We start from the raw sequence: 25,396 nt of genomic DNA on the forward strand, positions 1-25,396 counted from the left end.
CCATGCCCAATCCCAGGTTTTTCCAGCTGCAGTAAAACTGTTGTTTTTATGTGTAGAATGACAATACATATTTATGTTTTTCCATCAGCTTGATTTACTAGACAGCTTTCTTGTGAACTTATAATTACACATTTTTCCAATTATGTAATTGGCATTCATTGTCACAGTCTGACCTTTAACATCTCTGTTTTATTTATATTTTCGTTAGGTCAGGGTGTGACGAGGGTAGGTATGCTCGTTTTGTATTGTCTAGGGTTTTTGTATGTCTAGGGGTTTAGTAGGTCTAGGTATTTGTATGTCTATGGTGGCCTGATATTGTTCCCAATCAGAGGCAGCTGTTTATCGTTGTCTCTGATTGGGGATCATATTTAGGTAGCCATTTCCCTTTTGTGTTTGTGGGTTCTTGTTCTATGTTTAGTTGCCCGATGCACTACTCATATTAGCTTCACGGTTCGTTTTGTTATTTTGTTCGTTTGTTCAGTGTTCGTTCTTAAATAAAGAAAAATATACGCTTACAACACTGCGCCTTGGTCCGATCATTATGACGAACGTGACATTCGTGTAATACCACAACCCATTGTCACCAACTTATCAGTTATCAATCAATAAGAAAGTGCATTTCTACAGTTCAGTGATCTCTACAAGGACTGAGACAGTGCAATGGTTTTTATACTGGCTTCTCTCATTACAAACCATTCTAGACACTTTCTGTGTGTCCTCTGTACTGTGACAGTTGAGTGGAAATAGCCTCCACTTTATTGCTCCATGTACTTGGAAACCGGGCGCCATGTTTCCAGCCGTACCCTCCCACCCTTAGTTTATCCTGTCCTGGAAAGACAACATGGTACTCATTAGGCCCAGCGAGCCCCCCCAGCTGCTGCCCCGGGGTGAGGGTGGGGCCGGGGGAGGATGGGGTTAAGGAGAGGGTGAGGGTGGGGAAGGAGGAGGATTGGGTGACATGGGTCCCATTCTGGAACAGGGTTAACCCATAGCTCCGGGGCAACAGAGCACCAAACAGGGGCAAGGCACGGAGATTGTTCTTACTGCACAAACCTGAATCTACAATGGCCACACCTAATGTCTGCATATACACGCTCATAAGCATGTACTTTCCCAAACACACACAAATTTGCGCACGTGCACACACACACACACACCACCCAAAACCTCCACTGATGTGATTATGGAAAATCAGCAGATAAAACGAAGGAAGTGCTAATCATAACAACAGGTATTACTGTGTGTGCTGTATGAGTAGCCATCAAATCAGCCCTTTTTAGTTCTACTAAAATTCTAGCTTTCGCAGCCTGATAGGCTGAAATTGTAATTAGGCTTACAGGAATAGAATAGCTTTCCTATCGGAATATTATTGTTAACAAGGAAGGGGAGTGATACTTCATCCAGCCAAAATGGCTCTGGAATATTACAGTCGATTAGGAAGTTGAATAACACTTTGGAGAGTCGTTGGCTGAAAGACAAAAGGGAGGGGGAGAGAAAAAGAGAGAGAAAGCAAAAAATAAATAGAGAAGGGAGTAGTAAATATAGCAGTAGGGCTATAAAACAAGAGAAAAAGAAACAGAATGGGTTCCCGAGGACACAGAACAAAGGGAAGGAGCAGATAAAAATGAGAGAAAAGTTTAACTCAGGACAAAAAAAGAGCGAGCAGAAATGAGCGAACAAGTGAGAGTGACAGAGCTAAAGAATGTCAGTGAGAGAGACAAAACCATGAGCTCTGCTAGTCAATTCGCGCTCTAGCCAGTGGAAGGCTCTTGAGCACAGGACGTTGTGCTGCAGGTGCTGATATGTGTTCAGGAAGCGGCTGGAGCGCAGGAATCACCCAGTGTGCAGCCCAGTCAGACAGAACCAGGCATGGGCAGTCTGGAGCAGGGTCAGAGACAGGAAATCCTGTGGGTCTCCTCTCGGTCTTCTGGGTGCTTGCTCAGCCCTCCGCCCAGGGAGAAGGGACTATGTAGTTCCCAAAAGCTGAAGATGAGGTATCTAAGAACAGTGTGATGTGTTGATAGTGATGCATGTTGATGCACAGGCAGTGGAAGGTCAGCTCTGGTATTGAATCTAAACTGCAGGTCTAATCTAATCTCTTAATGACATTTTAAGTGTGAAATGCAAACAGCTAGAACCCCCCCCCCCCCCAGCCCTCCATTGTAATATACTATACACATGTACATGTGTTATTTGCCCTTCTTTAAAAGAGGCAACCACCATACCAGTGGGACAAACAGCACTCGACCCCTGGAGAAACCTGATTGCTTGACTGCTGAGTGGCCAGATTGCAAGGTCACATTAATTAGGGCACATCGGAGCAGATTTTGTTTTGCACAGGAAGACAAAAACAAACAATCATTACGATATCATCACAATCATCATGCTATTCACCCGCTGTTCGTTTGGGATGGAGGTGGAATAAATGAAGGTGTGACAGAGGTGTGTTCTACAGATACAGCATATTCTGACCTCGACCTAATTCCCTAACAATTCCACCACCTTTATTCATTGAGGAAACAATGATTAAAGTCTAGCCAACTTACCTTTTCCAAGTGGAAAAAGCATATATTGCACTTAAATAACACCATTCGTGCACTGCAATATAATATAATAATAATATAATAATAATAATATACAACTTGATAAGAGCAAGTAGATGAGTCATCCATTTGGATACGGGAATTTTAAATATAGATATACATTTCAATGACATCTATTTTAGAAAAATGGAAAAAATAGTCAGCAAACTGAAGTATATCAACATATGAACTTGTGAAATGCTGTGCCATTATGCAGATTTTTTAAATTGTACTGCCTTTTAACCTCAAGGGATGGCCACTCTACAATTTCTTAATTTTAGGTTACCCTGACTTTCTCTGTTTCCTATCATGTTAAATATTAGCCACTATCAGTATCCACCGTCAGTAGGCATAATGACCACACATATTCAACTGCCAATTTACTGTTAGTTCGCTACAGTTGGTACAACCTACATTATCATTCCATAAAGAAAATATGTGTTGCTTCCTCTGTAATCACTGGCATGAAAGTGTAGTTGTGGCTGAGGATCCTTAGTAACAGTTGATAATATATTTTTAAAGATGTAGGCTAAATTAAATCTTTATGGAGCGGAGGGCAGACCGAGCTGTAACAGTTTGAACCCATAGTATGATGCAATACTTGGTCGTGTCATCACACAGTTCCATGGTTAGTGCAGGTACTAGATGAGGGTAGAGCCTACTATTGTACAGTATTCTCCCTACTATAATACTATGTACATGAATCATCCAACATTAGCATGGGTTGAAGAACTGAATGTGGTAATTTTCAGAATGACTCAAACTACCGTTTTCTGTCTTTTGTGCGTAAAGGCCATCAAAACCAGATTTTTTTTAAATGATTTATAAATACTTCCCTAAATTTAAATAATCTACAAGATCAGAGTATTTTTAAATCTATCAATTGGTGCTGAAATTGAGACGAGTATTCATATATTTAGATTACTTTCTTTCATTGATCCCCAAATGTGTTAGTGATGTGAGAATACAAAAATCAAAGGCTTGCATCATCACAAAGATATTTTTTTTTTGCCAATGTCTTCAATATTTTTGTGGATTATCGTTCTCCCTTCACAAAATAAGGTTAAAGGTAGACTGAATGCTTGGTACACTCCGGAATTATCAGAAGTGATTCAAAAAAGTGATGATGCTTGGTTCAAGGCCAGGAACACAGGCTTAGGCCCGGACTGGCAAGCTTTTAAGCAACTGAGGAATAATTGTGTAAGACAAATCAGAATGAATAAATCTGAACCACTCATTTGGATTACAATGATAACCTGGCTAAATCCTGAAGGGTTCTACTTCAATCCTCTCTGCCACAACAAATTAATTCAGACACCTCATTACCTCATCACTATTGGGCTGGATGCTGTATCACGTTTCAGGTAAGACCCAGATGCAGACAACGTCGAATTAACAACAGTTTATTAATCCAACAGAGGCAGGCAAAAGACAGGTCAAGGGCAGGCAGTGTTGCCCTGAGACGGGGGGAGACCCGCGACAAAATCCAGGGATATGTGGGACCAGGGACAGTGAGGGACAGGCAGTGGTTGAAGACCAGCCGGAGCTTGCTGAGGAGTCTTGTTCTAAGCACAGACAGTGCGACAAAAACGGTGACATCCGGAACCATAGTAGGCCACTAAAAGCATTGTCGCACGAAGGCCAGGTTTCTGACGGGAGTCCGGAAGGCAGGCAAGCCTGGAGGAATGGGCCTCCTCCAGGACAGCGTCAGGCATAAACATCCGGTTATCTGCCAGGTTTTTGTGGTCGGTCCACACAATGAACAGATGTTCCGCGCCTTCCATCCAGTGCCTCCATTCCTCTAGCTCCATCTTCACCATAAGAAGCACTCGATTCCCCACATCGTAGTTCCTCTCCGTGGCGCTGAGGCAGTGGTAGAAGAAGGCACAGGGATGCAGTTTAAGGTCCAGGGCAGAACGTTGGGACAGGACACTCCCACTCCGACATCTGAAGTATCGGCCTCCACCACGAACTGAAGGGAAGGCTCAGGATGAACCAAGATAGGAGGAGTGGTGAAGCAGTGTTTGAGGTCCCGGAACTCCCGGTCAGCGGCAGAGGACCACGTGAATGGAACCTTGGTAGAGGTGAGTGCAGACAGGGGGGAAGCCAAGGTGCTGTAACCCCGGATAAAGTGGCGATAAAAACGGACAAACCCCAGGAAACAGCTGCACCCTGGACGTAGGCTGAGGCCAATCCACCACGGCGCTCACCTTCCAGGGGTCCATCTGGACACTCCCAGCAGAGATGAAGTAACCCAGAAAGGGGATGGTGGAGCGATGGAACTCGCACTTCTCCACCTTCACAAACAACTGATTCTCCAGAAGGCATTGAAGAACCTGCCGGACATGGAGCACATATTCTTGGGGAGAGCGGGAGAAGACGAGGATGTCATCAATGTAGACAAAGACGAACCGGTTCAACATGTCACAGAGAACATCATTTACCAGAGCCTGGAACACAGCAGGGGCGTTGGTGAGGCCAAAAAGCATGACCAGATACTCGTAGTGGCCGCTACCCATGTTGAAGGCGGCCTTCCACTCGTCCCCCTCTCGTATCCGCACCAGGTGGTAGGCATTCCGTAGATCCAGCTTGGAAAACACTGTGGCCCCCTGGAGCGGCTTGAAGGCCAAGTAAATTAGTGGTAGCGGTTCTGAACAGTTTCTACATTTTATTTATCCGTTATTTTACCAGGTAAGTTGACTGAGAACACGTTCTCATTTACAGCAACGGCCTGGGGAATAGTTACAGGGGAGAGGAGGGGGATGAATGAGCCAATTGTAAACTGGGGATTATTAGGTGACTGTGATGGTTTGAGGGCCAGATTGGGAATTTAGCCAGGACACCAGGGTTAACACCAGGGTTAACACCAGGGTTAACACCAGGGTTAACACCAGGGTTAACACCAGGGTTAACACCAGGGTTTAACACCCCTACTCTTACGATAAGTGTCATGGGATCTTTAATGACCTCAGAGAGTCAGGACACCAGCTTAACGTCCCATCCGAAAGACAGCACCCTACACAGGGCAGTGTCACTGCCAATCACTGCCCTGGGGAATTTAGATGTTTTTTTAGACCAGAGGACAGAGCGCCTCCTACTGGCCCTCCAACACCACTTCCAGCAGCATCTGGTCTCCCATCCAGGAACTGACCAGGACCAACCCTGCTTAGCTTTAGAAGCAAGCCAGCAGTGGTATGCAGGGTGGTATGCTGCTGGCATAATGCCATTGAGTCCCTGGTAGTCAATGCATGGGCACAAGATCTTGTCCCATTACTCCACGAAGAAGAACCCTGCTCTGGCGGGAGAGGAACAGATAAGTCCTGCAGCTAGGGAGTCCCCAATGTAGGTCTCCATAGCATTGGTCTCCGGTCCTGACAGAGAGTACAGACGTCCCCGGGGCGGCGTGGTGCTACGGAGAAGGTCAATCCCGCAGTCATAGGGTCGGTGTGGCGGAAGCGAAGTGGCCTGGGCCTTGCTGAACACCTCCCGGAGGTCCTGGTACTCCGCAGGGATGGCGGAGATGTCCAGGGCACCTTCCGAGCCCCCAGGGAGATGTCCTGGGGCAGGTTACGCTGACTTCAGATAATGGGCGTGGCAGATCAGACTCCAGCCCATGATGGCACCAGTAGACCAGTTGATGAGGGGATTGTGTTGCTGGAGCCAGGAGAATACCAAAACCACAGGAATCTGAGGAGACTTGATAAATATAAATTAAATAGTCTCGCTGTGATTCCCTGACACATGTAGGTTGATGGGAGTGGTATTATGAGTGAGCCAGCCTATAGAGCGCCCGTCCAGCACTCTAACATCCATGGGAATGGAGAGGGGCTGAGTGGGGATGTTCAGCTCGGAAGCCAGGGTAGCATCTCATCAGCCCCCGAGAGATTTAGACTGGTTTCCCCAAAGCAGAATGGCATGAAAAGGGGTGCGAGCAAGGGAAGCAGAACAGTTCTCCATATGGCCAAGCAGAGTACTCGCTCCTACCGGTGAGCCTGGTCTTTTAAAGTACAAGAGGTCACAAAATGACCAAGAGTCCCGCAATAAAGACAACTCTTCGTGTTGATCCTGTATTGCCGTTCTGCTGGCGACAACCCAGCTCTGCCTAATTGCATACCGTGGTTCCTCCTTTAATAGTAGGGACCTTACACCGCAGGACTTAGAGATACCCAGTGTCATGGCTTCATTGCTTCAGACCACCACAAGGGGGAGTTAGAGCACTCATTATGCATTTGGGTCCCAAGGCTTTTATATGACCAATCATATCAAGTGGTTCCAATGATGAATTTGACGTGGGCCACCCGTCCCTGGTGGCTTTCTTCAACAAAGATTGCTAACACAACATTACAGGGAAAGCAGGTGTAAGTAGTTAATGCAACCGCTGTGTCAGATTTCAAAAAATCTTTATGGAAAAAGAAAACCATGCAATAATCTGAGACGGCGCTCAGAACAATCAAGTCAAATGAGCCGCCATGTTTTAGTCAACATAAACCATAAATTACATGCTAAATATTCCCTTACCTTTGATGATCTTCATCAGAATGCACTCCCAGGAATCCCAGGTCCACAATAAATGCTTGATTTGTTCGATAATGTCCGTTATTTATGTCCAATTAGCTACGTTTATTAGCGTTTATTGGTACACCTATCCAAACACTGGTGCTGGTCGACCTTTTCAAAAACTTCAAAACGTTATATTACATGTCGAAGAAACATTTCAAACTAAGTACAGAATCAATCATTAGGATGTTTTTATCATATATCTTCAATAAAGTTCCAACCGGAGAATTACTTTATGTCTTGAGGAGCAACGGATTACAAGTGGATCATGGGACCACCCATACGTAGAATGTATGCACACATGACTGTAAGTCGCTTTGGATAAAAGCGTCTGCTAAATGGCATATATATTATATATTATTATATTATGTGGGATGCGCGTGACCAGAAAATGGCTGACACCTGTTCATTCTGTTCTATTCAGTCCCACAACACAATAGAAGCCTCATTTAAAATTCTATAGACGGTTGACATCTAGTGGAAGCCCTAGGAAGTGCAACTTCATTCATATCTCAAGGGGATTTCAATGGGAACTGTGTTGAAAACCTACCAACCTCAGATTTCTCACTTCCTGTTTGGATTTCTCCTCAGGTTTCTGCCTGCCATATGAGTTCTGTTATACTCACAGACATCATTCAAACAGTTTTAGAAAATTCAGAGTGTTTTCTATCCAATACTAATAATAATATGCATATATTAGTAACTGGGACTGAGGAGCAGGCCATTTACTCTGGGCACCTTTCATCCAAGCTACTCAATACTGCCCATGCAGCCATAAGACAACAGCAGTCAAGCACCCAAGCTAACTTGCTAGCTACTTCCAGAGACAAATGAGAGAACAGATCACTGAACATTACTCGCCCTAGCAGAGCTTGTTAGGCTGTTGTGTTATCCAGACCGTCGGTGACTGTAACTGTGCTGTCAGATTGTGAGGTCAGAACTCTGAATTAACGAACGGACAACAGCATTCAAGCACCCAAGCTAACTGGCTAACATTGGCTGGCTTCCTAGCTACTTCCAGACACATAATGAGAGAACACCCCACTCTGACCATTTTACTCACCCTAGCAGAGCTGGTTCGATTTTTCATGTTATCCAGAGCGTTGGGGACTAAAACTGTGCTGCTGGAAACGATTTATTTATGCTTTTTTTCAGACGTTTACTGACTCCGGCCATGTTCAATGGGTTTTGAGCGTTCGTAAATTCATCAGTTATTCTGCGCTCTGGCACACTCAGACGAGAGTCTTTTGTTAAGACATGTAGCTAGCTAGCTAGGTAAACAATGAACCATAATCCCAACTCATGATGTTACTACCCTGCATGAATCTGCAGGTAGCTAACCAACCAGATTCAATATTAACTAGCTAACATTAGGCTATAACTAGTCAAGCAAATGGCTATGAGATATGAATAATAAGATCATACACGTAACATTAGCTAGGGAGCCAGCCAGCTAAGGTTGGCTAGTTAACAGTACACTTTAACATGAAATGAAGCCACTTTCTGTCAAAATTAGAAAAGTGTATTATCTGAAAATGTAGCTACCTAGACTATCTTACCCGTATACATCATGGATGGACATGTCTCCTGTCGGATACCATGGCTGCCCTTAGTTTAAAGATGAAATCCGCAGACAGGTGTTTTCTCCATCTCCTTAGCTATCATACTCGAATTCCACTGATTTCAAAATTCAATCCTCCAGAAAGTGGAGAGCATATACGTAACTTTAGCTAGCTAACAGTAGACTTTAACTTGACATTAGGCTTATGCAGTTTTACTACGCGGTACATTTTTTTAAGCCTCGTTAGACAGGATTACCTAGACATACTGACCAGCTCAAATAGACAGAAGTATGCTATATGGCAGACCAATCCATCTCTCGGCATGTCCAGCCCACTCATTATCTCAGCCAATCATGGTTAGCGGGAAGGTTGCTCGCTTTTTCTGTGGATAAACCAACTAGGCTCATAATTTAACAATGTCATTTGTATTTACAGATGGCATACAAGTTTGTAATTAAGGCACATGAAAGTTCACATGTTCGAGAAGGCATTTCTGCAACAACAACAAAAAGCATTTTGATAATAAAAAAATGTTTACGTTCAAACGGTGAAGTAGTGACCCACAACATACACATGGTTTCCTGAAACAGGTCACATTTTAGATTTTTCAAAGTAGCCACCCTTTGCCTTGATGACAGCTTTGCACACTCTTGGCATTCTCTCAACCAGCTTCAAGTGGAATGCTTTTCCAACAGTCTTGAAGGAGTTCCCACATATGCTGAGCAATTGTTGGCTGCTTTTCCTTCCCTCTGAGGTCCAACTCATTCCAAACCATCTCAATTGGGTTGAGGTCGGGTGATTGTGGAGGCCAGGTCATCTGATGCAGCACTCCATCACTCTCATTCTTAGTCAAATAGCCCTTACACAGCCTGGAGGTGTGTTTGGGTCATTGTCCTGTTGAAAAACAAATGATCTTCCCACTAAGCGCAAACCAGGGGATGGCGTATCGCTGCACAATGCTGTGGTAGCCATGCTGGTTATGTGTACCTTGAAATTTAAATAAATCACCAACAGTGTTACCAGCAAAGCACCCCCACACCATCACACCTCCTCCTCCATGCTTTCATGGTGGGAACTACACAGAGATCATCTGTTCACCTACTCCGCATCTCAAAAGGACACAGCGGTTGGAACCGAAAATCTCAAATTTGGACTCATCAGACCAAATGACAGATTTACACCGGTGGCCATTGCTCATGTTTCCTGCCCCAAGCAAGTCTGTTCTTTTTATTGGTGTCCTTTAGTAGTGGTTTCTTTGCAGCAAGGCCATGAAGGTCTGATTCACAGTCTCCTCTGAACAGTTGATGTTGAGATGTGTCTGTTACTTGAACCCTGTGAAGCATTTATTTGGGCTGCAATTTCTGAGGTTGGTAACTCTAATGAACTCATCCTCTGCAGCAGAGGTAACTCTGGGTCTTCCTTTCTGTGGCAGTCCTCATGAGAGCCAGTTTCATAATAGCGCTTGATGGTTTCTGCGACTGCAATTGAAGAAACTTTCAAAGTTATTGACATTTTCCAGATTGACTGACGTTCACGTCTTAAAGTAATGATGGACTGTCGTTTCTCTCTGCTTATTTGAGCTGTTCTTGCCATAATATGGACTTGGTCTTTTACCAAATAGGGCTATCTTGTGTACCTTGTCACAACACAACTGACTGGCTCAAAGGTGTTTTATGAAGGACCTAAGATAGGGCATTTTTACAAGGATTAAATGTCAGGAATTGTGAAAAACGGAGTTTAAATGTATTTGGCTAAGGTGTATGTAAACTTCCGACTTCAACTGTATATGTCTTAAACCGACAGACCGACAACAAAAGAAGAAGAACAGAGTGACAGCAGAGAAGATGCTGAGACAGACAGACACAACAACATGGAGGAAAACAAAATGGCTAGAGCAGAGGCAAGGTTATAGTGGTCAGTTTTATCTCCAGTGTGTTTTTACATATTGTATTTGCTTTCAACATGAGCTGGTTCAAAAAAAGAGGAGGACCATGTTTCGTCAGTCACTGGTACAGAAATGGTTGAGAAATGCTGTACTGTACTGCCAATGTTGTGTCAGCACTACTGCCTTTGTCTAAGTAGGGTGTGTCGGGTCAGTTGTAGGTGTGTGGGGATGGGGTGTTTGTGTATGGTTGGTGGCCAGCTGGGTGGGTGGTAGGGGGATGGGGGTGCATGCATTGATGTGGGCTGGTGTGATCAAAATGCCAGGAACTAATTATTGTCCCAGTCCTCCCCTGAAGGTAGGCACATCTGTAGAGTGCATTACAGGACTGAATAGGGTAAGTCTGAATACCAAATACTGAGGTTATAGGACAGGCGTGTGTAGGAATGGCGTACATTTCCTCAATCGGAATCCCTCCCAATAAATATGACCCTACTATCCTGCCCGTCTGCCTGCCCTAAAACCAACTGAGGCCTCTTAGAAACTTTGCTAGAAGCACACAGAGGGTCTGAGGCGTGGAGTTTATGCTGCAGGTTTGGAGCAGGCTGGGACGTGGCCCTATTGTTTCCAGGGTCACCCCTCTTTTCCTTCCAGGGCTGCAGAAGGCCTGCTCTCTCCCTCAAGACTGAAACCTCTTAACTAAACACAAAAACGCTTCACACATATATTTTCTAATCCCCTCTCTCACCTCAAGACGTTCAGAGATGAGGTGGTTTTATGAGATCAAAGCAGGGTGAGTCTGTGGTGTATCCAATTTGTCATTTATTAATAAAATGTAAAGGGGACGTAAAGGGGACCGACCGATATTTTAGCTTATAAATCCATCTGTATATACCATAGATCGAAATGGCATTGAGCAATAGCCCTTGTTCACACGGACACAGACTCCTGGCTGAATCCTACAATCGTTACATTGTAGTGCAGCAGGAGAGAGCGGTTTCATCACGGTAGCACAATCAGAGATCGATATATAGCCATTAATCTAAAATAATGAATAGATTTTAAAGAAAAGAAACACTTGCTGTTTGTCATAGACGGACAAGATTATTATCAGATGAACGGCGAGTTCCTAACAAGTTCAGGAAGCCAAGCTAGAGCTATGTGATTAGTTCACAGTGATGGAGGCAGACGTTTTGATCAAGAGAGACCTTTAGAAAATATGCACATTTTCTCTAACACTAAACATACAAATATGTATTTGACAGTTATAAGGAAGGTGAAATCTTATAGTTAGTGGTTTTAGAATTTGATTATGCTTTATTTAGAAAGCATGTAAGCATTTCAAGCCTTATCCATACAGTTTTATTGAATAGGAAATACAATATAAAATATTTGAGCTTGTGTCCTCAAAAGGGACTACACCTCAGGAATTCCAAACTTTTTAATACAATATGTAAAAATTGAATTTACCAGAAAGTTTAGATTTGAACCTTTCTTGGAGTTTGCTCAATTACTAGTTATTTTCTACGAGCCTCTCGTGATAAATCATTTATTTTGGGGTTACATTTAATAACTGGTTTTAAATGTACAGTATTGTCTGTGCTATATCATACCCCGACTGTGGATAGACCATGTTTTGATAAGTAGACCTATGTAATGTGTAAATATGAATTTGTATTGATGTGTAAATAACATGGATTCTCAGCTGTGAACTCAGATGACTGGAAAGTGTTATCTGTAGAACAGACTGCTATTGTGTGTAAACAGTCGGACATGCAGGACAAAGCATGTCATTTCAAAGCAACCGCCTTCCTTTACTGCATGGCAATATTGACTGAGGCCAGGTCTAGTGAAAGTAGGAGGCGAGTGCACCTATGTAGTTACAAAGTTACTCATTGACTTGTCCTTCGCAACATGATTGAGGTGAACGCACCCCTTTCAGCCTCCATTTTATAGCACAGGTGAAAACAAATGTTCAGTGACAATGCTGCTTCAATGTGAGCTATAAGGAAGAGGGTCATATCCGCACCTGAGTTTCAGGTACATATTGACCAGGCTGACCAGGTAGGACACTTCTAAAAAGTGGACTTTCTCAAAACCTTTCCCTTTTGGGCTGTGTTACCTTGTTTACATTTGTCAACACTGAGGTCATATGACTTCCCTGGTCCACCTGTTGATATTGTAGTGAATACACTCATTACAGTATCTTGCTATATACTACTATGAAAACTTACTAGTATAATAACCAAATGGAAAGAACCTTTTGAACAATCTCAACTAGTATTCTGTATATCACTAATTACATTTGGATGGATATGGCAATATATATTCAAATGAAAGTAGATTCGCGAGAGAGAGAAATAAATACATGGGTCCATTTCTGAGGAAGATATCATACTGCAAGCCAATGCTGCTCTACCAGTCAGTCATGCACACAGAATAAGGCTAAACCTTTGACAGCCGCTGACTTCTCAGCCAGGGTGTTGATAATAATGTAAACCATTGTTCATTCAGGCAGGATGTTGTGGTGAGGTCCAGTTACATTACAATGGAGAAGTAGAGCGCAAAAAAAGGTAAGAAGCAGTGTTGTAGTACTCGATCCCGTCCTCGAGACTACATATTGAGCGTCTTCGTCTTGTCTCGGTGTACTCGGTCAGTGAGGATTCGTCATTTATTCCCGAGACCAGCGGAGTAAAAAAAAAACTCCTAATTATCATCTTCCATTCAGTCAGCGCATAAAACCGCTTCGACAGGCCAAATATGAAACATCAATATCTTAACAGTCTTTATATCTATTATAGACATGTTTGCGCAGTGCCAAACATATTCGCCTTCAGTGTGTGACAGGTTCGTGAGTCCGAAAGGACAGCAACAGTAATACCAGTTTACTCATGTAGGAGAGTGCACTTTTCGTAAAACACAAAGTCCCAGTGGTGTAGTGGAGGGTATACGCAGGTGTAAACAGTATGCTCTCTTTTGTTCAGTTCTTAATCCATTTCAAAGTAGGGTAGTGGAGGTATACGACTTTTAGTACGATAGAGAAATCATGCAAAGTTCCCTACACAATCGCAAAGCACGTGAGATATATTCACACGCCAAACACACAGCCTAGTTTCAACGGAATATCATCTGCAGGCAGCATGAGTTAAGAAGAAAAAAAGTCTCTCAATTGGTTTTTAGCATGGAGCAGCACGCAAAATCGCTAGCCGGTAGGGTAGGAAAGACGTTTCCACGTATGATATCTACCAGCAAATACAAACTAAGGCAACGATGGGTATGCAAACCAGGTATTGCAAAAGTTTAGTCCGAAGTGTTGGCTATTTGTGATGTGCAATTGTCATGATGTGCTGTTTGCATCAGGGGCATAGGCATGAATGGGCCTGGGTGGACAGAGGCCCACCCACTGGGGAGCCAGGCCCTTACAGGCCCACCCACTGGGGAGCCAGGCCCTTACAGGCCCACCCACTGGGGAGCCAGGCCCTTACAGGCCCACCCACTGGGGAGCCAGGTCCTTACAGGCCCACCCACTGGGGAGCCAGGCCCTTACAGGCCCACCCACTGGGGAGCCAGGCCCTTACAGGCCCACCCACTGGGGAGCCAGGCCCTTACAGGCCCACCCACTGGGGAGCCAGGCCCTTACAGGCCCACCCAATCAGATGAATGTGGTTGAAGCATTGTTGTGGATTTAGACCATCAAATGTGTATTTATTTTTTTAATTAAAAAAATGGGGAGGGGGGGATGAAAAAATCCATAGAAAAACTCACAAAAACAAACAGGAAAACACGATTTTTCAGACAGGGTTTTTCATTGGGAACTTTCTAGTTAAATTAGAGCATACCGACTTCTCCAGGCACCACTACACCACTGCATAGGGCCAATGGAAAGACAGCAGTCACACACAGCGTGATGGTAAAGGATCAGCCGTCCATAAACTCTGACATTAATAAGCCAGTAGGTCCCTATCATAAGTAAACAAAAACCATTAAGCATTTCCCAATCGAAATGTACAACTATTACTTCCCATTGCAAAAAAATATTTCATGTTTAGCACACAAAGCAATCAGTGACCTAAAGTTTAAAGTGTAACTGACAGCGCTTTAACAGATATGAAACAGACAATCATAATATCAGTAAAAAAATATAAAATTCCCAGTATGCTTCAAAACCAACTTTATAAGAGGTTTTAAAAATAGTTTTTTTTTCAACGTTCCAAGAAGTACACCAAGGCATTGTTGGCAGAACAGATGCATGCATTTCAATGCATGATTATTATAATTCACTAATACATTTCTTGGTAGTCAAAAACATATTGCCTTCAGGTTGTAAATCACAGCTGGCCCGGTACAGTGTTTTCTGCCTCCATTCAGGATGCACTGTTTCAGTTTCAATGACTGAAATGTAACTAACGCTGGGAATGTCAATTCAATCAAAATAGCAAGGGCAATGATCACAAGTCAGTCATAATTTGGCTAATAGGCTAGTGTATCTATTTATGTAGCTAGCTAAAAACACGGAGCCTAAAGTTAGCTAGATAGCGAGCTATCTGCTAGGAGGATAAGTGGGTGAGTGACTGATTTTTTCCCCCTCATATCGTTTTTCAGTTTTTCATACACAAGGATGCTACAATTCCCCCATCATTTATCAGAGCAATTCTGACGGCCAACTAGCTTAAAACTTATGAGGGTTTGTCTAATGTTTCTTCATTAGATTTTAGCTCATCTTGCTCTGGCTGGCATTAGTTGTTTGATCTTGTTGATGTGCATAACTGAGGGAGAGAGAGACTACCTGTTCATTGTTGTTTGATCAATACATACATTTGCAGAAATCCATTCAGGTGTATTTTGTGGCTTTTGGCGAATGCGTTCTAATGATCTAAAGTCATGCCTATGAACACACAGTCCAGTTGAAAGTGAATGATTGCAGGCCCGTGTGGCAAATGGCTTGTTTGTATGAAGGTCCACTGTAGCTCTGATTGGCTATAAACGCACCGGTCTGTGTAGACTCCGGTCCTGGACAAGACAGATGTTTTTATTCCGTTTTATTTACTGCAGTTTCTATTACTTCTCCAAATGCACAGCCACTATGCCTTGGTATACATAATTCCAAAACATACTAAGAATTTATGAAAATGACCATACTGTATCTAAGTAGTCGCTTGTCAGATTAAAAAAAAAAATCTTCCTTGATGTGTGTATGAACAGATTTGAATAAGATGTCATGTTGTTAAAATGCTGTCAGTTCCACTTTAAATGGAACAATGTTTCACACACGAGTTATTTTAAAAGAGACAACAGCAAGAGAGCTGCAACAAAAAAAACACATTTCTACTCAGCAGATGATTATTTGAAACGTAACTTCTTGATGAAAGTTATTCTTGAAAGGGAGAAGCTAACAAATTAGCAACAACATCCTCTTTGATAACACCTGCAGCAGCCACTGCAAACTAGCCGACAACAAAAGCTAGCTAGCTAGACCGTGGGAAAACTACTGCAAGCTGTTGCACAGTGACCTGTTGGCTTTCAAGAAGGCAGATGTTTCCATAAATTTGAGTAAAAACGGTCCCACTCATTAAGTCAAAATGTGATTGGTTGTTTCCACTGGCACGCCCATTTTATTTTGTGCCCTAATACAGTTGAATAGCAGATGCCTTTATCTAGGTTCTGATGGCCTAGCAAATGGCTGACTAAACTAGCTAGATTTATCTCCCCAGAGACCAGCAAAGAAAAATCCTGATTGGATCTTTTTTTTCTCTTCAGTGTTAACCCTTTCCATTCCACTGAAGCAATTAAATTAGAACATCATTGAAAATAGTAATATAGTTATCATTATAGTTACATTATAATCATTCTTTTATAAATCCTTAGCCCTTCTCTGAAATTGGTCTGAAATATGAGCACAGAAATACTGGACATTTTGGACGATGGTGGTGATTTGACAAAATGTACAATCATGGTCTTGAATTGGACTTTCATTTTTATGGTCTCGGGCTTGACTCGGTCTCAGACCCCTTGTCCCCCTCTAGTCTTGGTCTTGAATCAGTCTCGCTTTAGGTGGTCTTGAACACAACACTGGTAAGAGCTATTAGTCCATCAAATGTATTACTCTGCTATCTGACTAACCTCTAAAGCTAAATATATCCGTTTCATGGTGCTTTTGTTTGCACTAGTAGCTTGGCTCTATTGATGACATTGCAGAGTGTGTAGGCCTTTAAGTAAATGTTAGAAAGGATTGTATCCATTACCACTTTCTTTGTTTAGGACAAACAGTAGAATTCACCTAGTTGCAGTCGTAGATGTGAAACTCCTTCAAAGTAAAGAATAACTATTGTTAAGAATACCACCCTATTGCATGCCTAAAACATCTTCCTCATAAACAACCTCCCTCTCTCTTTGCCAGCTGTTTTTCCAATCACTGTATGATCAAACCATGTCCTTCATTCTTGACAAACAATGGCATCACTTAGTTCATCACGCAAAACAAATAACACAAATATATATCTGGCACCATGAATAAGGACTGAGGAGGTGGAGGAAGGTGGAAGGATGACTTGCTCAGTGGCACCAGGAGATCAGATGCAGGATGGCTTTGTGTGTGACTTCTGTACCCAGAGAGGAGAGGGAAGAGAAGGACAGGACCTAGGCAACCCATTACAGAACAGCAAGAGGTGGCACTGGGCTGCAGGGATGGGAGTGTGTGAGAGAGAGGGTAGTGTGGTGGTCAAAGAGCTCTTTGGCACTCCTTTCAAAGCCTACTCTTTTTAAATATATTTATTTATTTTTACCCCTTTTTTCTCCCCAATTTTCGTGGTATCCAATTGGTAGTAGTTACAGTCTTGTCTCATCGCTGCAACTCCCGTATGGACTCAGGAGAGGCGAAGGTCGAGAGCCATGCGTCCTCTGAAACACAACCCAACCTAGCAGCACTGCTTCTTGACACAATGCAAATCCAACCCGGAAGCCAGCCGCACCAATGTGTCAGAGGAAACACTGTACACCTGGCGACCTGGTCAGCGCCCGGCCCACCACAGGAGTCGCTAGTGCGCGATGAGACAGGGATATCCCTGCCGGCCAAACCCTCCCTAACCCGGACAACGCTGGGCCAATTGTGTGTCGCCCCATGGACCTCTCGGTCGCGGCCGGCTGCGTCAGAGCCTGTGCTCAAACCCAGAGTCTCTGGTGGCACAGCTAGCACTGCGATGCAGCGCCTTAGACCACTGCGCCACCCGGGAAGCCCTCAAAGCCTACTCTTAAACATACAGTGCACACTCATGCAGTCACAAACGCTAATGCAGATGCAGACACACAGACAAGCATGCACACACGCTAGTTGTATGCACACACACATACACACACCCTACTATTATAAAACAAAGCCCCTTGTGGGCTCCTAGGCTTTCCATAGCTCCCAGGCCTGGCGTGTTGTTTTTGTGCCTTGGCTGTGTGAGGACAGGAAGAGATAAAAAGAGCCCCACTCGGGTGTTTACAGCCAACAATGCTGAGCTGAATAGCAGGAGAAGGAGAGGGGAAGAGGCCCAATGGCAGACCGACCAGCCAGCCTGGCCCCTCTGTGAAAAATCACCACGGTGCCAAGAGGACTCTGAAAACAGAAGAGGCAGGGTGAAAAAAAATAAAGAGAGAGGAAGATACAAATGGTTCTAAGAAGAACTACGTAAGAGCACTCTGCAGAACAAAAGCTATTGCTATTGTGTGTGAAAAGCTCTTCATTCTATAACTAAACGCTTCAAATCAACTTTTTAGTGCATAGAAAGTGTGTACACACATCTTCATAGAAAATGTACAACACTAAACTGGTGGGAACACTAGCTGGTGTGGACGGACTGTTGTCTTTGTGAGAACATGCCAATAGACATCTTCAGAGTGCAATAAGTCATTTATGACAGCATGAATCAACATCACATGCAAACAAATGTACATTTAACATATTCATTTACAGAAGAGCACAGAGGTCACTGGTTGCAGCTTTGATTGAACATGTCAAAAACTGTTTATGTTTTTCAACCCAATTCTGGTGTTTTTTAGGGCTAGTAGTTTTTCCTGGTCAGGTATATTTCAGTTAGGCCATAGGCCCTATATGCCCCGTAAGTCAGGTTATAATTGCTACACAAATACAGTCCAATTCTAGTTCTGACTTACTTTTCAGTCTGATTAATATGTTTTGTGTTTCTCTATTTGTCATTTCTACAGGAAGTAGGGAACCATGGGGTCCTGGGGCCCCGGTCTGTGTGTGGTTTTGTGTTTCTGGGGAACAGTTAGTTGGAACACACTTCACGGTCACATTGTTGGCCCGTGTACTGTCAATACTGGCACGGTAAGAAAGACACACAAGAGCTTTGTCCTTCTCCCCATGTTCTTCCCTTTGTTCAGTTCTGAGCTGTCACATGACACAATGGAGAATTTCCTGTTTGTGCTACACTTCTCCTGTTGTTGATCATACAGTAAACTAGTGTTACCTCTGGGAGTCGCGTCTTCTTCGTTATAGGATATCGACATTAGAAGGATATGTCAAGATTGTGCTTCTGTCAGCAAATCTATTTGTTTTTCACAAATTGATCTGTTAAATATTAGATGGTTTTCTTTATCCTTCTGTTTTAAAGTGATTACATTCAATATTTAGTCATTAGCACTAGACAGTTGCAAAGACTCCTGGTTCATTCCACAAAATGAGGGCCTTTGATTTTTTTCAGTAGACATTGTGCACTAAATATTGAATTTTATAAGCCTGTTTTATTAAATAAAGTGCCCTTTAATATATACCACATGGACAATTCAATAAATCAGATTTATTTTATGTGAATAAAGGCTTGCTAAAGTGCAAAAATACTGCATTTTGACATGTCCCCCTGTGTCACCTCTAGGAAGATTTCAACCCCCTTAATCCTAACATTTCTCCACGTTTCACTATCATTGTAGAGCCTTAGTGATTTTGCTGTTTTGACAAAGTCATGTCTGAAGATGATTTACTTCATGTGATTGGTGATTAATTTACGTCTGTCCCTCGTTTTATGGTCAACCCTGTTATGTGCACTGACCTCTTGTTTTAATCAAATCAAATCAAATTTATTTATATAGCCCTTCGTACATCAGCTGATATCTCAAAGTGCTGTACAGAAACCCAGCCTAAAACCCCAAACAGCAAACAATGCAGGTGTAAAAGCACGGTGGCTAGGAAAAACTCCCTAGAAAGGCCAAAACCTAGGAAGAAACCTAGAGAGGAACCGGGCTATGTGGGGTGGCCAGTCCTCTTCTGGCTGTGCCGGGTAGAGATTATAACAGAACATGACCAAGATGTTCAAATGTTCATAAATGACCAGCATGGTCAAATAATAATAAGGCAGAACAGTTGAAACTGGAGCAGCAGCACAGTCAGGTGGACTGGGGACAGCAAGGAGCCATCATGTCAGGTAGTCCTGGGGCACGGTCCTAGGGCTCAGGTCCTCCGAGAGAGAGAAAGAAAGAGAGAATTAGAGAGAGCATATGTGGGGTGGCCAGTCCTCTTCTGGCTGTGCCGGGTGGAGATTATAACAGAACGTGGCCAAGATGTTCAAATGTTCATAAATGACCAGCATGGTTGAATAATAGTAAGGCAGAACAGTTGAAACTGGAGCAGGAGCATGGCCAGGTGGACTGGGGACAGCAAGGAGTCCTCATGTCAGGTAGTCCTGGGACATGGTCCTAGGGCCCAGGCCAGTTGAAACTGGAGCAGCAGCATGGCCAGGTGGACTGGGGACAGCAAGGAGTCATCATGTCAGGTAGTCCTGGGGCATGGTCCTAGGGCTCAGGTCCTCCGAGAGAGAGAAAGAAAGAGAGAAGGAGAGAATTAGAGAACGCACACTTAGATTCACACAGGACACCGAATAGGACAGGAGAAGTACTCCAGATAAACAAACTGACCCTAGCCCCCGACACATAAACTACTGCAGCATAAATACTGGAGGCTGAGACAGGAGGGGTCAGGAGACACTGTGGCCCCATCTGAGGACACCCCGGACAGGGCCAAACAGGAAGGATATAACCCCACCCACTTTGCCAAAGCACAGCCCCCACACCACTAGAGGGAAATCTTCAACCACCAACTTACCATCCTGAGACAAGGCCGAGTATAGCCCACAAAGATCTCCGACACGGTACAACCCAAGGGGGGGAGGAAACCCAGACAGGCCGACCACAACAGTGAATCAACCCACCCAGGTGACGCACCCCCCCAGGGACGGCACGAGAGAGCCCCAGCAAGCCAGTGACTCAGCCCCGTAACAGGGTTAGAGGCAGAGAATCCCAGTGGAAAAGGGGAACCGGCCAGGCAGAGACAGCAAGGGCGGTTCGTTGCTCCAGAGCCTTTCCGTTCACCTTCCCACTCCTGGGCCAGACTACACTCAATCATATGACCCACTGAAGAGATGAGTCTTCAGTAAAGACTTAAAGGTTGAGACCGAGTTTGCGTCTCTGACATGGGTAGGCAGACCGTTCCATAAAAATGGAGCTATATAGGAGAAAGCCCTGCCTCCAGCTGTTTGCTTAGAAATTCTAGGGACAATTAGGAGGCCTGCGTCTTGTGACCGTAGCGTACGTGTAGGTATGTACGGCAGGACCAAATCAGAGAGGTAGGTAGGAGCAAGCCCATGTAATGCTTTGTAGGTTAGCAGTAAAACCTTGAAATCAGCCCTTGCTTTGACAGGAAGCCAGTGTAGAGAGGCTAGCACTGGAGTAATATGATCAAATTTTTTGGTTCTAGTCAGGATTCTAGCAGCCGTATTTAGCACTAACTGAAGTTTATTTAGTGCTTTATCCGGGTAGCCGGAAAATAGAGCATTGCAGTAGTCTAACCTAGAAGTGACAAAAGCATGGATTAATTTTTCTGCATCATTTTTGGACATTTTTGGACAGAAAGTAACACGGTTAATATGGTGAAACTATTCCTTTCTAAATATTTATTTCTAAAGAAACATTGAACATCTAATAGTCAAATCATAGAGTAAAAGCAAATGAGCTGGTTCTACTCTTTTTGGCCATTTTCTGGTGTTTTGTGGTGGAAAACGGAGTGGATCAAGCATAGCACGTCCACCCTGGTACCCATAGGTAGACAGGCTAGAATAACACATCAACCCTGTTACCCATAGGTAGACAGGCTAGAATAACACATCAACCCTGTTACCCATAGATAGACAGGCTAGAATAACACGTCAACCCTGGTACCCATAGATAGACAGGCTAGAATAACACATCAACCCTGGTACCCATAGGTAGACAGGCTAGAATAACACATCAACCCTGGTACCCATAGGTAGACAGGCTAGAATAACACATCAACCCTGGTACCCATAGGTAGACAGGCTAGAATAACACATCAACCCTGGTACCCATAGGTAGACAGGCTAGATATGTTTAAAAATAATAATAATTGTACACCTTTTTTTTAATTCCCTGTTTCACACAAGAAGCTTCCATTCCCCCTCTAACAAGGGGATTTATGGCTGATTTAAGAAGGAATCGTCAACCCTGTTAAGGTGAACCCTGTTACGGTGAACCCTGTTACCGTGAACCCTGTTACTGTGAACCCTGTTACGGTGAACCCTGTTACGGTGAACCCTGTTAAGGTGAACCCTGTTACGGTGAACCCTGTTACAGTGAACCCTGTTAAGGTGAACCCTGTTACGGTGAACCCTGTTACGGTGAACCCTGTTAAGGTGAACCCTGTTACGGTGAACCCTGTTAAGGTGAACGCTGTTACGGTGAACCCTGTTACGGTGAACCCTGTTAAGGTGAACCCTGTTACGGTGAACCCTGTTACGGTGAACCCTGTTAAGGTGAACCCTGTTACGGTGAACCCTGTTACGGTGAACCCTGTTAAGGTGAACCCTGTTACGGTGAACCCTGTTACGGTGAACCCTGTTACGGTGAACCCTGTTACGGTGAACCCTGTTAAGGTGAACCCTGTTAAGGTGAACCCTGTTACGGTGAACCCTGTTACGGTGAACCCTGTTTATTTGGCTCTTTTTTAAATTTGATGTATTTGACCTTTATTTAACTAGGTGATTCAGTTAAGAACATATTCTTATTTACGATGACGTCCTACAAAGGCACTTAATAGACACTTTTTAAAGCCATTTCTTTTAAAATTTCACCTCTTGAGATGGGAAAACTGGTTTTTTGACATTGAACATGTGCTCTTTATGACAGAATGTTATAATTAGGTTACCAATTTACACTTCTCAAAAGGTACTGAATTGGTGGAATGACCTTCCTCATGCATTTTAACATCAACATTTTAATAATTGCCTTTCAATTCACCCATACAATGGTTTTAGGGAGAAAATCCTGAAGTTGATTTATTCTTTTCAAAACTCTTCTTGATTCTTGCACAATGGCAACCACAAAATTGGAAGGGTTGGCTTGACCAATCTTGTCCATCTCTTCCACAAGGCATCATTTAACTGCAGTTGGAGGAAACTGGCCCATATTCCAACAGAGATATGGAACAATGCAACCACACTGGACCTCTCTCAGAACCACCTGAACCTTACTAACCCTCAACACCTCAGACAACTACAGAGGTTGGATCAGCTGGTTAACCTAAATCTCTCAGGAAACTACCTCCCTCTGCTGGAGAAAGGCCACTTCTGCAGCCTGCCCTTCCTGCAGATACTAGACCTCAGTGGTTGCCAACTGACCTCCATGGAGGCTGGAGCTCTGCAGGGTTTACCCAGGTTAGGGAAGCTGTTTCTGGGGCACAACATACTGCAAGCCCCCCTGTCTGTCTCTGCTCAAACTATATCCTTCCTGGATCTCAATGGGAACCAAGAGCTTGACCATGGCTCTGATGATACGTCAACAGAAATTAGAAGACCATTCCATAGGAAACTGTTAGAGGTCATTGAACATCCCAGCCCAACTCCAGCTAACTCAATGACTACAACTAATGGTATGGATCTCAGTTATATAACGTACATCTGCTTCATTATATCAATTCATTTCTATGTACTTAGTATCAATTATCTGTTGTCACTCTTACTCACGTGGTCTTTGCTGTTTTGGCAGTGAACATCAGAATAATGATTTGAGCAGTAAAAGCTATTCCCTTCTCCCAACAGGCAGTGAGGATGGTGGTCAGAGCCGTTTCTCCAAAAGCTGGCAGTACCTGGTAGCAGTACTGGTGTCAGCCATCTCCCTCTCCCTCCTCATCGCTGTCCTGGCCAAATGCCAGCTGGTCCGCCGCTACCTGGCCAGTTACCGTCACACCCGGCTGATCGAGGGGGACACAGCCAGCCAGTGTGACCCCAACAGCCTGGAGGTAGGCTTCTCTATGCACAACCATGGGGGACAGGCACGGAGCCCCCACCCTGCTGCTGTCCCCCAGGGAGAGATGTACATGGAGGATGAGGAGGATGATGATGATGGCTTCATAGAGGATAACTACATACAAGCCAGCGAGAGGGAGAGGGCTAAGAGGGCACTGGAACTGCAGGAGGAGGAGGAGGAGGATGACATGGTATTTTCCATTGGCTAGAAGAGGTGGAATGGGAGGGGAGAGAGAAATTAGAAAGAAAGACAGACAGACATACATACAGAGAGAGAGAGGTCACTGTAGCCAATTTGGACACTGATTAGGGCCAATGCTGATGTCAAATATATGCATGTTGTCATGACGTTGGCCTGGGGGTAGGTTTATGACAGTCATAAATACCTCTTCCCCCCATTTTCCTCTCTCTACCCTACTGATGTTACATTTGCAAAACCCTTGGTTAACAGAGATTCTGGGAAAATCAGAAGGTGGGGGGAAATGAACTATATTCTGGTAATCTGACCAATGGAACATATGCGGTGGTACTTAATGAATATGATGTCAGTTCGGTTGTCATCTGAGACATTCTCATCAATGATAAGATTACATAAACTCTACAGTGGAAAGTCTACACATCAGAGTTATCGGATTCACATGGAATTGTTGTTCAATATAGATGTTTGAATATGAAATTATTTGTGATGGGATGAAATGTGATTTTAGCTTCTAAAATGTGAGATTTGGGTTTTCATAAGGTAGGGCTCTGCTCAATCAGTGGCCCGCCCCTGTGAAGGGACGTGGGCTATAAAACTTATCAAACAAGCCCTCCTCTCCCTTCCTATATAAAGCCTTGATGACAATATAACCTCCTGTTCCGAGGATGTGAGGACGGCGGTCTGATGTCAGAATGGTTCAGATAATAACTACAGAACGAAGCCAACATCAGCATGAGCTTTGGTTGCGAATGGTATGAACTTTGAACTCTTATTCACTACAGAAGTGATACCTCCTAGCCATTGAGTTAGCAACAGCAGCTGCAAATTCATGTTAGGAAGGAACAGACAGAGTATTCCATCTACCACACAACAACGTTACTACAACGTATCCACTTTACCAGCAGAAACATTCTTCAACGGACCAACCTACCGAAGCGCAGCTCAGAGTAAATATTTATTGCATTTTCCTTTTCCAAATGGGCGGTAATTTAGAATGCATAAGGTACTGTATTTACGATAGCACAGCTTCGCCCTTTGTTCCTCAGTCTTCCCGCTCTTTCACTCAAACCCAGACCCTTTTATTTTGTGTAACAAGCTGTCATATCTGTTCTGCCCGCTAGGAACGTTTTCCTTTATGACGTAATTTGTAATCCAGTTATGATTTAATTATGTGTATGTGTAATTCTGTGTGATTGGTTAGGTATTGAGTAAATATATAATTAAACCCAATTTTGTATTGCTGATTCAACTTGTTAGCCAGGGTTCGTGCAGATAACCAAGAATTTACAACTTTCAGATGA

At 43.7% G+C, this 25,396-nt stretch overlaps 1 protein-coding gene across 4 annotated transcripts; it reads left to right on the top strand.

Annotated features, from left to right (window-relative positions):
• Positions 1 to 12,370: 12,370 nt before the first annotated feature.
• Positions 12,371 to 25,143, top strand: LOC124038013 (type III endosome membrane protein TEMP-like). 4 transcript variants are annotated; one of them, XM_046353366.1, is made up of 5 exons: positions 12,433 to 12,647; positions 13,098 to 13,156; positions 18,789 to 18,912; positions 23,022 to 23,520; positions 23,690 to 25,143. In XM_046353366.1, exons 3-5 carry the CDS (start codon positions 18,802 to 18,804, stop codon positions 24,103 to 24,105), a joined length of 1,026 nt encoding a protein of 341 aa, XP_046209322.1. In that variant the 5' UTR covers positions 12,433 to 12,647; positions 13,098 to 13,156; positions 18,789 to 18,801; the 3' UTR covers positions 24,106 to 25,143. The 4 variants fall into 4 exon arrangements, with proteins under 4 accessions (XP_046209321.1, XP_046209322.1, XP_046209323.1 ...); XM_046353365.1 differs by lacking the exon at positions 13,098 to 13,156 and having other exon boundaries at positions 12,371 to 12,647; XM_046353367.1 differs by lacking the exon at positions 13,098 to 13,156 and having other exon boundaries at positions 12,433 to 12,623.
• Positions 25,144 to 25,396: the final 253 nt, after the last annotated feature.

The sequence above is a fragment of the Oncorhynchus gorbuscha genome, linkage group LG06 (assembly GCF_021184085.1).
Source record: "Oncorhynchus gorbuscha isolate QuinsamMale2020 ecotype Even-year linkage group LG06, OgorEven_v1.0, whole genome shotgun sequence".
Classification (NCBI taxonomy): domain Eukaryota; kingdom Metazoa; phylum Chordata; class Actinopteri; order Salmoniformes; family Salmonidae; genus Oncorhynchus; species Oncorhynchus gorbuscha.

What these genes read in the sequence shown, in the direction of transcription:
- LOC124038013 (XM_046353365.1), top strand. Translation starts at nt 18,802, where the DNA reads ATGGGGTCCTGGGGCCCCGGTCTGTGTGTGGTTTTGTGTTTCTGGGGA. An exon ending in GTACTGTCAATACTGGCACG is followed by an intron (nt 18,913 to 23,021) that starts GTAAGAAAGACA and finishes CTCTTCCACAAG; the next exon opens with GCATCATTTAACTGCAGTTG. An exon ending in CTCAATGACTACAACTAATG is followed by an intron (nt 23,521 to 23,689) that starts GTATGGATCTCA and finishes TTCTCCCAACAG; the next exon opens with GCAGTGAGGATGGTGGTCAG.